This window comes from Pyrgilauda ruficollis, unplaced genomic scaffold (genome assembly GCF_017590135.1).
Source record: "Pyrgilauda ruficollis isolate IOZ18807 unplaced genomic scaffold, ASM1759013v1 scaffold179, whole genome shotgun sequence".
Classification (NCBI taxonomy): Eukaryota; Metazoa; Chordata; class Aves; order Passeriformes; family Passeridae; genus Pyrgilauda; species Pyrgilauda ruficollis.
This window is the reverse complement of record NW_024516875.1, coordinates 556586-575028: the sequence shown is the minus strand read 5'-3', so window position 1 is coordinate 575028 and position 18443 is coordinate 556586. Positions and strand designations below refer to the sequence as shown.

At 39.8% G+C, this 18443-nt stretch overlaps 1 protein-coding gene across 1 annotated transcript in view; it reads right to left on the bottom strand.

Annotated features, from left to right (window-relative positions):
- The window catches only part of SCUBE1 (signal peptide, CUB domain and EGF like domain containing 1), a 188325-nt gene that overhangs the window by 18155 nt on the left and 151727 nt on the right, over positions 1–18443 (bottom strand). The window contains exons 10-11 of the mRNA XM_041464335.1: positions 3315–3431; positions 1234–1356 (exon numbers count right to left, since the gene is read on the bottom strand). Of these exons, the coding sequence (XP_041320269.1) occupies positions 1234–1356; positions 3315–3431 (240 nt within the window). The remainder of the gene's footprint in view (positions 1–1233; positions 1357–3314; positions 3432–18443) is intronic.

The following is an 18443-nucleotide window of genomic DNA, read 5'->3' as shown; positions in this document are numbered from 1 at the left end:
ACTTGTATATGGCAAGGAAGACCTAGTGGATAACTGAAAACCACAGTGAGCTATTTCTTGCTATCACAATGATTAGTTCTCTACATAGCAGGGAGGGTAATAGCCAGGAAATCAGGAAAGTGAAGCACTTAATTATGCTTAGGAAGAACATAGAGGCAAAGGCTGGAATTCAGCCTGAGGCTCTCACCCCCCAGCCCACCTTGGTTATAAAGTGCTTTCTATACTGCTGTATCCATGTAAAAAATGCCACAATTGCATGATCACACGAGGCCAGTGTGTACTCTCTGCTACAGATTAAGCAGTGCTTTCTCTCAGTAAGCGCAGAGATTTCCTGAAGGGAGATCCCCCTTTTTCTTGTTCTGTCTTGCTCCCAATTAGGTATTAGGCGTCATGCCCAAAAGTGCCTATGAGAAGTTATTTGTGGCTAAAAAATTTGTCCATGAAAAACCCCAGGTATGCCATTCTCATTAAAAATATAAAAAAACCCCAGAATTAAAATCTCACAGAAAATACTTTGGCTGTAACCATGATCAAAATTTGCTGTGCTTCACATAAGACTCCAGAAAAAGAAGTTATCTCTTTAAAGGATACAGAAATTCAGGTCTGCCACAAAGTGGCACTAGCAGCATGTACCAAATTTTTCTGGTCTCAGGATATGTGTTCATTTTGATTAATACTTTTGACACAGCTAGTGTCAGTACTTTATATGAAGCAGGACACCTTTAGAGATAACTTGAAAAATTGGGGTGTGGTTCTGTGATTGTAGGTATTAGGTCCTACCATGTCCTACTTGTAAACAGTTAAATATTTTGAACATTCTAAATTAGTGTTAGAGGTAAATAGAGTTATAGCTGACATTACAGTGACGGGAAGAAGGCAAATTAAGGACAAAAGTATAAAATATCTAAGATGATGATGATGATAATAATAATAATAATAATAATAATAATAATAATAATAATAATAATAATAATAATACTGTGAATAGACTCTTAAAAAAAACCCACATTCCACATAAATAAAATCTAACATATTGCTCATTCGCTAATCAACCTTGAATTGTATCCTAGCCCATGGAGCTCCACAGGATCAGGTATTATCTGAGTTTATAAAACAAATTTGGGGATCTAGATTGTGAAAATGCGGCCTCTCTCAAACAAAACCATGGGCTTTTGCACCCTCCTGGAGAACACAGTCACCACAGTCACCTCTGAGTCACACCTCCACACTTACCAACACAGTCCTTTTTATTCCAGTGCAGTTTCTTTCCAGGTGGGCAGACGCACTCATAGCTCCCCATGGTATTAAGACATCCGAAGTCACAGCTACCATTGCTGATGCTGCATTCATCAATATCTGGAAACATATTTAAAGTTGTGAAGAGTCTTAACCATGTGTATACATATATACTGTACATGACTTGCATAAGGAAACCTATTTCTACTGTATCGTTTACATTGCAGCCCATATAAACATGTATAAAGACAGACAGCGCCAAACAACTTTAGTGCATCTTGCATGTATTTGTCCTTAAACCCTACAGCTCCTACTCTCCCAAGCATTTATGCATTTGATACAGTTTACTTGCCAGGACCAGTTACACTGAAATTCTTGGATACAAAACATGCTCAAAACTCTTTGCAGCATCTGAACAATAATGGACAATACAGAAAAATGGCATAAACCTCTGTGAAAACAAGGAAGTAAGTTCTCCACAGTGATTCTCAGAGTTTCTTTCAGGTGAAGGGGGAAATGATGCTTTCGAAAGAAACTAAGCAGTTAAAGTGTAGTTTAGACTTCCACTCCTCAAATAAAAATAAAAGGTAAAGCTTGCAAGAAGGTGAAGAAATTATCATATATGTTATCATTGACATTCCACAGAAAATCTTTCAACTTTTGATACATTAGAAAAGTATTTAGCCAGTATGAGCTGTATCCTTTTTAGTCCATGCATTCAGCGTTCATATACTCATGCCAACATGGTCAATCTCTCATCTCCTCTCTTTCCACCACCAGAAAGAACATTTATTTATTTAATGAGCTGAAGTGACACCAAATCAACAGGAGACACACAGAATTCCTGATGCTCTGGCTCACTGGTAGACCTCAAAATTAAGCATGCAAGGACTAAAACTAATGACCAGCCTAAGTGGTAAAACGCGATGCCTGGACAAGTCTGGATTCAGAGTTGTGGTTTTGTATCTGCTCATAATGGAAAAAAGCAGGAGGTTTGGATCCAGTTATGTTTTTACTCAAAGTTCAGCACTGAGTATTTCCAGTGAGAGTTTTGGTCCTTCTTCAGTCTTACTGAAAAGACTGAAGCTGAACTGAGGCTGAAGGTTATTTAAAGACTGAGGCAGAACCCCAGACTTTGAGGCTTTCCCTAAATTACTGCATTAAGTAATTAAGAAATTAACAGTGAAACTGAAGATCAGTCTCTCTACACCTCATATAACACAGGTCCCAAAAACTTTCAGACTCTGAATTTGCTTTCACAACTGCTTTCAAGTGGGGTCTGTTCCCAAACTTCTTCCTTAGATGGACTCTTATTTCTCTTCCTGCCTGCCCCTACTCTTATCAGGAATTCATGTGATGCTTCTCCACAAAAGAGAGACGAGCTTACACCTCCTACACCTTTCTCCCAAAAAAGAAGCCATGCAGAGATACCATTAGCAGTGTCTCATGCTGACATTACAAAATCAGGTGAACTCAGCCCTCAGAAGTGAGGGGCCAGCTTCTGTTTCTGCTACATTAGCTGAACCTCTAATTTGGTCACTGTGGTAATGCTACACTTCAAAAATATCCCTCTCCTAGATAATGAAACATTACAGCACCAATTCTTTCCAGTCATACCAAAAAGGTTGAAAGCAGGTCCCCAGAAGATGGGAGGAAGATCCACCACAACCTTCTGTTATGCATTTTGCAAGCAGTTTATGTCACAGATTGGACAAATGGACAAATGCCATCAGAGCCAAAATATGTAAACTTTGCGAAACTGACTTCTTTCCCCAATTCTCTTTGTTGCCAATCATATGATGCCTCCCTGCAGTTGTGAGTAACCTCAGTCCTGAGGAAGCTCTGATCAAAAAATTGTGGGACATTGGTTTTCATTGGTGTTTTTCTCTTGGGAATACTTCAGCAAATTTGAGACACTTAAATTTTAGTCACACCCAGCTCATGATATTTTATGTTTATTTTAACATTATGTCTTTATCATCTTGAGTTATAAAACCTTAATCTAAAAGAATGAGTGGCTCTGTAAACAGTTCCCAAAGCAAACAAACACACACATAAGCAAAACTCAGTTTCCAAACCTCCACAATGCGTCAGTCCGTACAAGGTGTAGCCTTTGTTGCAGAGACACTCAAAGCTTCCAGGGTAGTTAATACAGGTGTGGTCACAGGTCCGTTCAAAGGAGCACTCATCTATATCTGAATTAATAGAAAAAGCATTAAGAAATCAGATTTAATCAGGTTACACTGAATGACTGGATTTTCTCACTGGGTTGCAACGCTTTGTTTGTTACTGATAAAGTATCATTTGCCATCCTATGTAAAATCTGAATAAAATATCATTCTCATTCCTCTAGTGCCTTGTAAAGAAAATACTCACAGGTACATGGAGAAGAACAAGAAGAGATAATTTGGTAAAACCCGATGAAGATTGTATTATGTACATTCCCCATTAGATGGCAACCTTTAACTTCTGATCATACTGACCCAGCAGCGCTGGGAGTATGGAGCTTTTGGGGAAGTTAGTAGCACAATGGAAAAAAGGTTTAGGTTGAATCAAGCAATTCACTCATTCACTGACTAATATGCTGACATCCTGCCCACCAGGACAGGGAGTTGCTCCCAGACTTCTGCTCTGCCTTACAAGACTGTACAGATTTGAAGAGGGTAAGCAAAACACTGCCGGAGAATAAGGCCCCACAAGGAATGGACAGGTTGCACCTAGCACCGAAAATATTAGTCCAAAGCCTACATTCTACCCAACTCAAGAAAATATGACTTCTTCCCATTAAAAAAAGTCAGGCAGCTCTAATCATCACTGCTTAGTAATGTGAAACCCTGGTTTACACCGTCTCTTCCATCTAGCAGGCTATGAAAGCACATTGCTTCCATTGCAAGGCTTTGCTGAACGGTGCTGTGGAGGTTGATTTGACAGCAGCCCTGACAGAATGAACTTGCTGAAAACATTAAAGTTACCTTAACCAGCAATCCGTGCAAAATAACACTTTTGAGTTAATTTTATTTATTTTTTTTTTTTTTTTAATTCTCTTCTGTGATTAATTATTCTGCTTACAGGTCAGAAAATTGACTACAATGACATTATTTGAGAGTGGTCATTTCAACAAATCTCATTCCTCCAATGTTACTGAGTTATAAATGAATGAAATAGCATTCCTATGACAATTTCCACATTTTCTAGAGCTAGTTTTTAAGAACAAAACCTGAACAACAACTTTGCAAAATGTAACTTAGACTTTCATATTGTACATGCTTGGAAAGCTGTTGGTATTTGAGAATACTTGAAAACTCACCATGCTTCAGGGGATTCTAACCCAATTCCTATATCCAAGTATTATTTACATAGTTTTGACATTTCATTAAGCATTCTAGGTCTGATTCTGTTATTATAAATACAAATACTTACCTTCCTGAACTATAAAATTAAGATTTCCTGTATTTGTACACAAACCCAAATCTGTGTGAGAGTTTATGCAGAAATTTAGAATGACACATACAGCTACATTTTATATGACCTAAAACTTTAAATGTTTCAAAATACTCGCACAAAAGATAATTCACAATGTGGGAAGCAACTGTTCAGGCAAATGCATAACATAAAATGAAATAAACATGAAGAGGAGAAATCTGTGTTGTCCAGTTTTATGTGTGCACAACAATCACTTTCTATGATAAAAGTCACAAAAAGATGACAACTGAGTTTTTTCTCTTTCTTACACCGATTTAATTTTAAGTGAATTTAAAAATCTGTTTTTAAATATCATCATTTGAGTTCTGAAAGTAATTTCTTTTTAAGGTTTCTTTTATAGTCTTGAAAATGTGCAGCTTTTGAATACACATAAATGGCAAACTGTTCCATCTTTCTCTAAATAAATACACAAAGTAAAATCATTTGGGAATGAACACTGCAGCTATAGTTTAAAGGATTTTTAATGCCTAAGAAGCCAAATCATACATCATGGTTTCATTCATGTGTAACCTCATTCACTATGTGGAATTGCAGGAAATTTACAAAAGCAGTTCATTTTCTGGCCTCTGACTTACCTTGGGAGTCTCTTTTTCAGAACCAATTTAGTATTTATGTACAGTGATCTTATCCTGCACTAGTTTAGTCCATAGTGTTTATGCACTGCTTTCCCATGCAGAACTGTGTGTTGCTGCATATATGGCTTGGTTTTTTCCCACTAAGGAGGATGTACTTTCCTCTTTGCCCGTGGAAGAACAGTCTGCCTGATGAGGTGACCACTGCTTGCCAACTACCACGCACTCAGGATGGCCAAATGCATTTCTGCTCCATAGCTTTTTCACCCTTTAAACCCCTCTGCCCCCTCCTGCTGCTGCTCTCAGACACTCAGGCTGCTGAGTTCAGCATCCTGCTGGAACAAGGGAAGCCCCGGCACAGGCTCCCCTGGCTGAGCCTCAGCCCCGACTGCTCCTGGCTGAGGCAGGCAGGGAGGGACCCAGCTTTCTACACAATCACCAGCCCCCTGAGGAATTCAGCACTTGTCATAGAAAAGGCAAAAAAATGCACCACATACTCTTCATTACAAGAAACTGGTGGTGTGATACAGGATGCTGAAATCCTCCCCCCACCTTTTCTTTTTTTTGAAACTTTGAAATCTGTACTCTGGATGATGTTATCCCCCAGGCTTCCAGGAACTTTGAAGCTGGCCCTCACACATCTGCAGTGCTTCACAATACCTCTCCACATTTAGCCTAAAAGGACGTGCTTATTTCCCACCACACTCATGACACAGGTGTATCTCACAAGACCCCACGGAGTTGGGAATTTGACCTTCACAGCCCTGGGTTTCAAATCCTGCTTTACCACAAGAACAGGGAACAAACATGGGGATCTAAACCCTGTCTCCTCTGTACAAGCAACTCTACAAAATCTGGTAGCCTCATCTATTTAAGAGAAGTCAAAAAATACAAAAGCAGAGATGTGGCAGGTTACAGTCCAGTTCCCACCACCATGTATACACTTGAACACAAACATTTGGGAATTGTGTTGCTCTGAATTTTCCCCCTCCCACACCCCAAAATAAATACTTATAAATTAACTTCCTGGATCTGAGGTACTCTTAAAATGATTTAAAGTTATTAAAATTTATTTTCTAAACTGTTTTAAGATAAAAAGTCAAAATCTTGTGGTTTTGAAGAACTGCGGTGGAAAACTTCAACTAAAAGGTGAAGTCCGTATTCTGTTTTTGGTTGCATTTGGCATAAATTCATATGCAGTCCAAGCTGTCTCTGAACATTTCAGATTTGCTAATGCACTTACCTGACATCAAACACATTTTTTAATTTCACTTAGCCAAAAATTCATGGCACATTCAACACTGCGATCAGCATAGGTGACTGTGTCATTTCAGCAGATTGAGGTGTCTTCATAGCTGAGCTTTGTGAGGCTTACAGGGACTATGGGGCCAAATTCACTGCTAGTAGCACACAATTAGTTTCCTGCCAGCTTTTTTTAGGAATGCTAATGATACATATAAAATCTAAGAAAGAGCTCCCTACTTCACAGCAGACCCAGTGGAAGTGCCAAGTTCAGGGGTTGGAGCAGGTGACCTCCTAAGGTCTTTCCCAGGCTCCACCATGGATTCATGGGTACCCTGGCAGTGCCAGACTTCTCTTCATGGTGTTCTGTCCTGCTAACAGCTCTCCTTCCAGTCCCTGTTTCCAAGACATCAAGGCATCATCTCAGGCTGAATAAAGTCCAATATCTCTTTTAGCATGTTCTCACCTCCAAAGAGAATGTTTGAGGAAACACTCCCTAATTTTTCCCTAGAATGGATTCAACTAGAAGAGATTGTTCAATGGTTTAATTAAAGAGCAGGATTTCCCTGGGGTTTTGAGGGAAGCAATTTTTGGCAGTGGTGACCATGCTCGATAATATTAGTTTGGCTAGGTTCCTATTATTTCAAGTCAGCATTTGGATTTTATTGTTGATTTTTCAATCATACGTAGCTTTTATTTATTTATTTTTTTCAGTTCAGGCTTTACCATGTCAAACAATCCCATAATGATCTTTATTTTTCTTGAATGTAAAGTTTTTTAGTGGGTGTCAGATTGTCAGTACTGCAAAATAAATTCTTTTATCTCCAGAAGGGAGCTACCAGAGATCAAATTTCTTCTAAGTTTCCTCAAACAGATGTGTCTCAAAGGTGACCTGAGGGAGCAGGGAATAAAGCAGCTCATTTTCTGTGCTCATTCAAGTCCCTGCCCTTTCCACTGGTGCTGCCACTAGACTCCCAATTACAGTAGCACCAATTGTTCTGTGGTTTGTGTGATGTGGACACTGACTCATTTGTGGACGTAGAGTGCAGGGCACCCAGAAGCCATCACACAGCGGTGATTTTTGCTAAGCCTGGACCTGAGCTGGATTCCAACCAGCAGCTCTGAAGTGAAAGGCCCCTTTTTGTACTCTGTTTCCAGCCCTCAGACACAGTACCCTGTACTCCTGATTGTCTTTGCTCTAAAATAAATTTCAGAGTAATTAAAAGGAACCAGTGATCAGAAAATCAAAGCATAAAGCAGGACATTTCCAAAAAACCATTACCATTACAAACAAGCAGCCCAGCATCAGACACATCAGGTGAGACTGGTAAATCTGGCTGGATTTAGGGGTGTTTTAGAACTGCAGACTGATGTAGGAATTGCTGTGACTCCCTGATAGAACGCACATATGCAAAACTCACTTGCACAGAGGTGAGATTTGAGGGTTGTGGTTAGAGAACTGAAGAATTAAATGCCCAGCTTCCCAATTTCACATTAAAAATCTACTTCAAAAATGAGGACTGTCCTGTCTTTGTTTTCCTCAATGTAATTTTGTTAATATTAAGAACAAGTGAAGGAATTGTTTATAGAAAACTAATGGACATCTCAACAGCTTTTCTTGAGACATACACTAAGTAGCTAGGTCAAATTATGAAACTGGGAGCCGCCTTCCAAAACACAGGTCATATATCATAATTGCATAAGAGTTTAGTCTTGAGCCTGGAGTATTTTTCACCTGATCTGAAAATAAAAGCACCAAGGAGAGATCACTGTTATTTGGTGGTGCTATTTGTGCTACAGATCACTGTTACTTGGTGGTGCTACAGAGAACAAGACAGGAGTGGCTCAAAGGCAATCAACAAAAGCTATAACAGCCATGAGGAACAGAGTGAAGACTGTAAAGGTCCTGGACACTGTAAGCAGAAAACCCATCTTACATTTGATTTGTCTGCGTTTGGAGAGGCAAGACATGAAGAATGCGCTAGATAACTGCATATTTGCAAAACAGATAAATTAAATTTAAATTATTAAATTATTAAATTAAATTATCTATGAATACTATTTCAAATAGAAGTAAAACAGAAAAGAAGTATTTTTTACTAAGGAATTAAATGTACAATAAAAATAAAAGGATATGTCTATCTCTACTATCAGCTCTTTCATCAGCAGAAGTGACTGATGAAACCCTGAACACTAGTAGATCACTCAAAAATAGTAATTTTTGATATTACAACAATACTTTAAAGTGCTATTGCAGCTGTGAGTCCATACAGTCCCAATCCTCCCAGTAAGCTTAGGTATACCTTGATTATGGCAGCAAAGATTTTTTTTCTACCTCATAACTGCTGCCCAGGCTGCTATGGAGAATATCCACCGTAAGGAACCTGTGGGTTTCAGATTCAGGTGCTGGTGGGGGTTGAGCCACAGTCTGGGAGCAGTGGCCCAGGTGTCCCAGTGTAGTGGGAACACAAAGCCACTCTCAGGGCGCTGGGGTTATCTCCTAACAAAGCCACATTCTCCTCGTGCAAAGGCCCACAAGATGTAGCTCTGTTTTGTCCATCTCACACAGCCCTGGTTTATTTTTAACCCCCAAGCCAGATGTGGACTCAGTGTGGAGCACCCCAGGCCATGCACACAAGCCAAACTCAAGTTTAGTCAGAATGTTTTGTGTTCACCTTTCTCAGCTTCTAAGTTATCAGCTCCTCTGAGAAACAGAGCCTTTCCTTGTTCTCATTCATTAAGCACACATACATAGAAACTCTAAAGAAGTGTTACTTGATGTTTTTAAAATAAACACTAATGCTTTTTTTTGTATGTATTTTGGCTGAAAGTTATATTCTGTCTTCTCCTGCCCCCACCTCCAATTTCTGTGGGGAGCTGATACCACCCATGTAATGTTGTTCACCTCACGGCTGAACCAGCCTGGTTTCCAACAATATTTGACAGACATTAGGGAAACCACATCTCTTAATCTGAGTGGTTGCTGTGCCACAAGGAGTCATGCTTCAAGCTATGTTCCCCAACAAATGCTGGTTTAAATTCAATGCTGGGAAGGTATTGTTTTGTTGCAGCAGCCATGTGATGGGGTTTGCACTACATCTCAGGTTTTTTGATCCACAGTGACTTAGCCTTGTTCACAGTTAGTAAAAATGCATCCTCCATGTCAGCATGTAGCTCTTTAATACACAGCCAGCCCTGATCAGAGAATGGCTTACAGCTAACTTCTCCTTAAGTTTCAAAGCCCACAAAAATAAAACCAATGAGAAGGAAGCAGAGAAAGATTCAGTAATATACAAATCTTCTACTTCATTACCTTCCCACTGAGTGCTTCTGGAGCAGGCTAACACCAAGGGTAGAAAAAATAGCCATAACCCCAGGCCTTTAGAAGTAATTGAAAACCCACACCCATTTAGACTTCCCACTGCATTACTGAGCTGCAATCATCTTGCTGCTGAGACTTAATTTTAATAACATACCTAATGACCTGCAGAAAAAACAGATCCTGTATTAATTGCTGTACTTTTAATGGGAAGTGCTAAGTGCCCAGGTAGCACAGTCTCATCTTGTAGTTCAGAAATTTGAGTGGGAAACTGTCCATTATGACTAATGCTGACTTGGACTAAAGCATTTATTTATATAAGAACTTTATTGTTCACAGTTAAGTATGTGATTAGTGAAGACCAAATGTAACCCACTAATCAGGGGCTGAAACACTTCTGAAAGAAATTGATTCTGTTCACAAGGAAATGTGCTTTTTATTAGAGATGATTTGTTAGAATGCAAAGAAGTAATAAAACAAATAAATGTATATAAACAGCAAAAGAAACCTGCAGTATATGTTTGAGACAGAGGCAATAAATAATTAGAAACCTGTGACTTATTATGTAAGCATCCCACGGGGGAGGCATTTAAAGGATTTAGCAGTACACAATGAAGTTACTGCTACTCAGCTTCAGGGACAGGCACACAGTATATAGCTGTACTAAGGACAAATGTTACCACCTGCCTCATTCTGCCTCACAGCCTCAGGATGCTGTCTGTATGTTTTTATTTGGTATATTGAGATCCTGGAAACAGCTTGTTTTCATCTTCCTCCCAGCTTATCTGTACCTACAGTAAGTTCAATAACCCCCTCTCTCTGCTCCTGGGGCTGTCACTCCTAGGACAGACCACGTCTTCATACAGTAACAAAGGCAATATGAACACTCCATATAGCCCTGGTGCAAGTGCAGTTTAGGGAGCCACAGCTGCCTCTGTTGTCTATCATTTTGGTCTGATCATTTTAGATACTCTTCTTTTGCTCTAAGGAATACCAGTAACTTCTGCTGTTACTGTGTGTTCTCACACTTCTGCTACATGTCTGAAATCGAATAATGTCTTCCAAGACATAATCCAGAAACTGGATGTTTATTTTGATAGAATGAGGATATTTAATGCCAACATTAAATACTCATACTCATTCAGTCCAACCTCCTGCACTTAAGCAGCGTCCAGCATTTTGCTTGGTAAACTCCAAAAGCATGCCTGTCCCAGAAGGGATTGTCTAGGTGTTTTCCTGAACAGATCCCTTAATCTTTTCCATCAATTTAACTTTCAGAGTTTAAATTTGTGTTATCCTTTTTAACTGCTAAGTTTTGTAAAAGCTGAATAATTTATCTTAGAAAGTGCAATTTATACCTGATCCTTTCAGGAATAAGCAGGTACCTACTTTTAGATTTCTTGTATTGTTTTCTTGGGACTGAGGTTACACACAAGAAAGTAGGAATGATTCCAACTAAGCAGCTCCCTTGGGCTGGCTGCCTCTACTAATTCCTGTGAATTCACCTCAGCTCAAAAGACAGCAATCTTTCATTGGCTCCTTCGGTGTTAGAGGAACTGCAGCAAGGCAGATCCTTCTTTGATGCTAAGCACCAAGGGGGCTGCTGTTCACCCAGCAAACTCATCACCCTCATTAACATCACAGCAACTGGTTTCCCACTATTTACCTAGACGTTAAAGCAAAGGGAACTGCTTTTAGGCAAAACAAGACAGTACATTTGGGAAGGTCTTTAAAGGCAATGGCAGCTTGTTTCCTTTATCTCTGCTATCAGACCTTATCAAAAGAGACCAGTTGCACTTCCTGTGAACGACCCTGCTATCTCTGGAGTTTGAAAACAAAAGGAAAGCAGGTTAAAAAACGAGTATTGGCAATAAAATTGTAGCCCTAGATTCTTTGCTCCCTCTCCTCAGTAAACACAATCTTTTCATTAGGAACTCTTCCAAGAGAGCTTTATGTGATCTCACGTAGCAACAAATTAATTTTTCCCTTCTATTTTAATTTTCTTTCAAAAATTCCATATTTAGTTTTTCTTCCACACAGAATCCACAAGCTCCTTCTCCTCCACAAGCTTCCCTCAGGACTTCCTCTGAGTCTGCAGAAATAGGGTTGTGGAACAACATCTCACTGCAGTAAACGCCCGTTGCCTTAACGCTCGTGTGTGTTCCCTTAACGCGTGAGCCAAGTCGAGTGACCACCACTCATTCCTCTTCCTGTCAGCCCTGCAGAGCCAAGTCTGCTCCCAGGCACTATGGCTTTGTTCTGCCTCAAGCATCAGCCATGGATTTGCTTGCTTTTGCATCACCAAGAGCTTTGCTGAAGGGATGGGAAAGTTTATGCTTTTGGATGGAAACTGCAGAATCTGGCAATTTTCAGCCAGGCAAAAGTTGGCAGCCAGCTTTGGAATCTTTGGGGGTTTCTTTGACTGTAGGTGATGGGATTTGGACTAAGGTTTTTTCTATAATGAAATACATCATCCTTATCACCACCATTATTATTATATTATTATTTCTCTGCTGTTTGACTAAAAGAAATATTTCTGATATGTTTCCCTGCAGCAGTGTGGAAGACCTCACCATCTGATATTTTTGGGGATAGTACTAAACTTAAAACAGAATAACAGTAGAGGATTACCTGATAAATTCAATTTTGGCAGATAATAATTTTTTTCTAATATTTTAAATATGGTTGAGCAAAACTACTTGCTAAATCTCAGTCCTGCAAGCAGAGTTGGGGAACAGCAGTGTCAAATTTTCACCATGTGACTGCTGAGGAGGGAAAGGTGCCTGGCCTCAAGTGCGAAGCCAAGTTTCCCTCTTCCTCTGATTCGTAGTCTGAGCTCAGTTCTGAATTTGGTCAGCTGTCCTAGCAGAGAGCAGAGAGAAAACCAATGCTGGTCACCAGAGACAGCTCTTCAGATACTTTCAAATAGAGAAGTTAAAAAAAGAAAGGGATTTTTTTTTTTTTAGGTAAGAAAGTTTTCCTGGTCTCTTATGGAATACGAAAAAAAACCTATTAATAACTAGAAACAATGGTATAAAATTAGTAAATCTGTCCAAGGTCACAGGCACAAAGTGAGCCTAGGGAAGTGTTCTATAAAGGCATTTGGAAGGGAAGATTTCAAATTCTTATGGTTTTCTCTGTTTAGCACATCACACTTAACCTCACCACGGCAGTTCTCTCATCCTGCCTTTTCTCCACACTGCCATCTTTGTGAATAACAATTTTGAGAGGATTTCCAAATAATTTTTAAGACATGTAAAAATGTACTGTAGGGATCTGAACCTGAGTAAAGCACCATTATCTTTTAACATCCAAAGCTAATAGTATAAAAAATGCCTAAGTACACTTAACGGTATAATTCATTTTTATAACCTATTACTTTTAAAATCAATAGGAAATGAGTTAAGCTAAGCATTTTGTCAGATCACAGAAACTACAAAATCTTCCCATGATTGCATCAGTAAGGGATGGAAGTGCTTGGTAGAAGGCCAAAGAAAGTCCAAATACATTTTCAACTTCAGCAATGGGAAATCAGAGAAAGGTCAAGAAAACTGTGATAAATGAGCCTGATTCAAAACTGTACTGAATGCTTAACCTGGAGAATGCCAAGTGCCGCAACAGCCAGTGGCATTTTTGATAAAGTCAAAGCTGTTATGTTATGTTAGCACCAATGAAGTTGTAGCACTGTGGGCACCTTGGATGACAACTCTTTTCAATGTATGAGCATTTCAGGGACTGATCTGTGCAAGCACATCTTCACTGCTCTGTGAAAGGTGCACTTGTGCTAATAAATGCATTGCTTGGCAGAAGTGGGGACCGCCCTCCTCAACACATCTCTGATGCTGAATTTATTTGTTTTATAGCTTCCTCACATTAGGTACAGATTGCCTTTGACATATGATTTTGAAACAGAAGTATTTATGGTACGAAAATACAGATCCTCTTGAGCCAATTTTTATTTCTCTATGTGACACAACCACTTCCCAGCTACACAAACTCCTCCACGCTTTGAGGGCTGAATCTGCTGTGACATGAAGTGAAAGAGAGATTATGACCAAAAAAGCAAAAGCCTAATTTTCTGTGTGAAGGACATCTCGAAACTGGAGACAAAAGTTGTGCCAATGCTTGGACTTCCCAGACACTGCCCTTGCTCTTGAGCCTATGCTTACCAGTCCCAGCTCCTCCTCACCCCTCTCCATTACTTGGAGGCTTTGTTGTCCTCAGGTTCCTCCATTAATCTCAGGAACCCAGAAGGAGGGAATTGGCTTTGGCTCCTATTACATTTATCCTCTTACCATTGTTCTGGTAGGACAATCTAAAATACAATTAAAGTCAATACTTTTCCAGTGTTTTTATAAGGAAAGAAGTACTTTTATCAAGATGTTGCCAGGATTTTATAAGCAAATGTATAATTTTCCGGTATCAATCATTTCCGAAGGCAAAGGCAAGCTGAGTTATCTACTGTTATTATAGGAATAAACTGTGCTACTGTGTCAAGAGCCTGGGGAAGGAGAAGCTATACATCAAGAGAAGTGTATGAAAAGAAACTTCAGGCAGGTTTTTTTTCCTACAAACATAAATATGTTTACTAGTCTGCACTCTGCTCAAACCACTATTTACACAGCAACTCTCTAAGAGCAGCTTAACAGCCTGAGGAGAACATAATAAAGGCTTTACCCTTTCTGTATCAAGGGAGGAATATTCCCTCTATCCTGCAATACATTTGATTTTTAGCTATATTTTTGAAAAGAGAAAACTGTTCAGGTTGCTGAGGTGTTATCTCTATCACCCTTTAGTAGGAGCAGCTAGTGAGACTTCTTGGAGGAACAAGGGACTAGTCTGGGTAAAAACATGCCTGGTGTTATTTGATGGTGCTGAAAGAGCAAGTACAACAACACAGTTTCAGTTTTCATCTGAGTTTGAGAACTCAAATGCAGCACTTCCCTTCACTTCCTGTGGACCTGTGCATTCCCAGCTTGCTTCAAGCTCTTGCTGAAGTCAAGGGACCACTGAATATACACAAGAATTGCTGTTCTCTGGCTCTGCCTCAAAGGCTTGCTTAAAAACCCTGCCCAGAATGGCTGGCCTCTGCAGAACCCCAGCACGTATCCCTCTGAAAACACCAACACCATGCCTCAAAATTCCTCCCCCTAGCAAAAACCCAGAAGACACTCCTATTCCACTGACTCAATATCTGAGCTTAGATTTTTGGTTTTATTTCACCTGTCCTAACTAAGGCCTCATCTCCAAGCTACCAAAAGAAAGAGTAGTGGTTCACAACATGGCTAATGTAAGAAAAATCACACTCCTTTGTTTCAATAGGTTAGGCTTTTACTCTCATTAGAAGAAAATAATCAAACCAGGGCACTTTTGAAAGGCCCGGGAGTGTGGATGCAAGCACAGAAAAATGAAACTCTTTAATATTTGGGATAGGGCTGTGATTTGATTGCAATTCTGTTTAGCACTCAGGGTATAGGCTATCTGACCATAATCAGTGTGACTGAATGCTTGAGCTCAGTAATATGGCATTAATGTGCCATACTGGAGAACAGATATACACATATAGTCTTTCTCTGATTCTCTTTAAAAACAATTCCATTTGAATTACAGCTTTCAGCATGATTTATCAACAGATTATTGTTTGTGGAAGAATGCTACCTTCCTGCTCAAACTATTCCAAGGCTGACTCATATCCTGGTAATTCATTAATACATAACATGATTCCAGTCCAGTAAAGTAATTTCTGCACTAAAGAAGTCATATATCCTACAACATCAACTGAAAGATATATCTCAAATTCTCTTTCTAAACACAAATGGAACGTTTTGTTTGGCTTCCCACACACATCATCAAGAGGAGGGGGCCAGATAGAGCTGTAAAAAGCAATTTGATAGCAGTGTACTTTATAGAGTTTAACAGTATAAGAGCTACCATACTGAATGAGACCTGAGGTCAAACTAATCTACTATCTAACAACAGTAGCCTATGTCAGAAGCTTCATGGGAAAATAGAAGTGAAATAATCTGTCCCATCTGCACTCTCCACATTAGGTCTCATTTTATTAGAAAGTGATTTAAAGCCTAGATTGTGAGGTTTAATAAGCCTTCCAAGAAGCAGCAACCAAAGAACATTCCCCTTTAACTTATGAAAACACTGCTGCAGAGGGGAGAACTGGAGATGGTGGAGGGATGTGTTTGTTTTCATGTTTGAGCAGACTTAATTGCTACAACCAACACTGCAGATACTATCACTTGGCAAACAAACTTGTACTGGCTAGAGCTGTTTTTACTTCATACCTGGGGCATTTATTGTTTCTGAGTATGATCTTGCAACCCTTTTTTCTCACAGAGGCAGACTGTACCAATAGTCACAGTCTCACTGACACCCAGTGTAACAGAAAGGATTTGAGAAGTATTCCTTTCATTGACAGTGTAACATGTTGCTTACCCAATGGAGTATTTTTTAATCTTGATGCAAGAAGCAATATGGTGCTTGTCATAAGCAAGATATTTTTGGAAGGCTCAGTGGTGCAGAATGCCAGAGAGAAAATCTGCACAGGGAGTGAACACCATCAGTGACAGGGAAATCATCCTGAGTTTTCTTTCTCTGAGCAGTCTAATTTCCACAAGCAGCTCCCACTATCTCCTCCAGAGCATCGGTGCCTGGTTCTTGAGCTACACTGCCCTGGCAGCTGAACCAGCATTGTCTGTGTATCCAGAACTCCCACAATTAAAACACACTTGGGCCAGACTCAGCTGGACTGGATGAAAATCAACAACAAGCCAATGTATTTTATATGTTAGGGTACATTTGTCTGATGGGGATGGGTATATGAGTGCATTTGCTTTTCTGTGTGTTTAATGGGGGAAGAAAAGGAAAGAGAGGGTACAGTAGACCAACAGCGAAACTTTCCACCCTTTTTCACTGGAAAGTTGAACCACGTTGATAAACTGAATCTGAGTGGGAGATGCTCCAGCCCTGACTTCTACGCTCTGATCTGTTTTGTTATCTTAGATGAGTGATTGTGTCCTATATAAATCAATGCAAGGGGTGCATCCTAATCCTGGGACCTTCATCAGGTTATGTGATTGGGACAAGGCCTGTTGCTTTGTTGAGTTATATGACCAAATGTGAGTGACAGGTCACTGTCATGCAACCCAAGGGTGCAAACCTCTTTGGCTAGTTTTTATTTTCTAATTTGGTTATTCTGTGTCAAAGATGGCTGGAGATTCAGTGCTGCTGGTGTGGATGCACTGATTTATTTGGCATTAAACTGGTCCTTTATATCCACATTTATCATCAGTGGTTCCATACAGAAAAGTATAATGAAATCTTTGTAGCTAATATTTAGGGGCTTCTTTAGGCCAAAAATAATTCCCACAAACACCTTCTATCTGTCCTTCCCTGTATGATTAATCCCTCATTTCATACTCATTTTCAAAACAGAGATACCGTGCTGGGAGATCCAAGTCTTATCCTGGGAAGGCAAATAGTGCATATTTCATACAGTTAGAAGATGGACATTATGAGAGGTGATTACCTACCCAGTTAATAGGGCAATGTTTCAAGACCAGACCTGCAGGATCCTTGGATCACAGACAACTACTGTGTTTTTCAAGGTGCTATTTTTCTTTCTCTCATTTTGGGATGAAAGAAGGCTTCTCCTGACAGTAGGCTTTGGAAGCCCTATGTAAAGCTTAGGTCCCTCTACTGAAAGATATGTAGAGATATAAAACAAAAACCAACCAAAAAAAAAATACCCCAGGAAACAAAAAATCCAGAGCTGGACAAGGTTTGAGGTGTATTGCAGGACAGCACTGCAAAATGCTGCCAGAGTTACTAAGGAAATTGCCTCAATATCTCCTCGCTGCCCTAGGCCATTACTCCCAGTTGCTCCACTCCGTGAGCATCAGGTCTTGAGGAACACTTGTCTAGAAGTGAGGCTGAGGAGAGAGGAAGGGCGGTACAGTGGGGCATATGAAGCACATTTGTTTTCAATGAAAGAAAAGTACAAATATCAAATATGATGGTGTTAATGCTCATGTCTTGTACTGAGAGAGAAAACCACCTCAAATCAGCTGTACTTGGACCTCTGCTGGAGAGCTTTGTAGCTATCTAAATATAGCAAAAAGTGCCCACAGAAAATTAGTAGAGGGAAAATTCAGTTATTCATGAAGCAATGGGGGAAATTCTCTTTGGGATTTCCTATTGTAGAAACATGCATCACTGAATCTCCTTTGGACAGACTCCAGCAATATCAGCAGCAGACTGTGAGACCCTGTGTTCCAGTGCCTAGCTACAAAAGGGTCAATAACATTTGTTTAAAATCTGGTAGGAAGGTAGTAAAGAATAACCAACAGTCAAACAGGCAATACTTCAAAGCAAATAAAAAATGCTGTCATCCATGGCTGTAAAGAAGACCCAAAAAAGCCAGGTGGCCCATGCAGATATTCCACATGCCATGGAGGTAGTGTTCCCTGGTGGACAGTCATCTCCTTTCATACAGTGGCTCTATCAATTCAAATGGTTGGTGAGAAGGCAACTTGAGCAGACTTTATAATGTCTGTGATATCATCAAACCCTACTTAAAG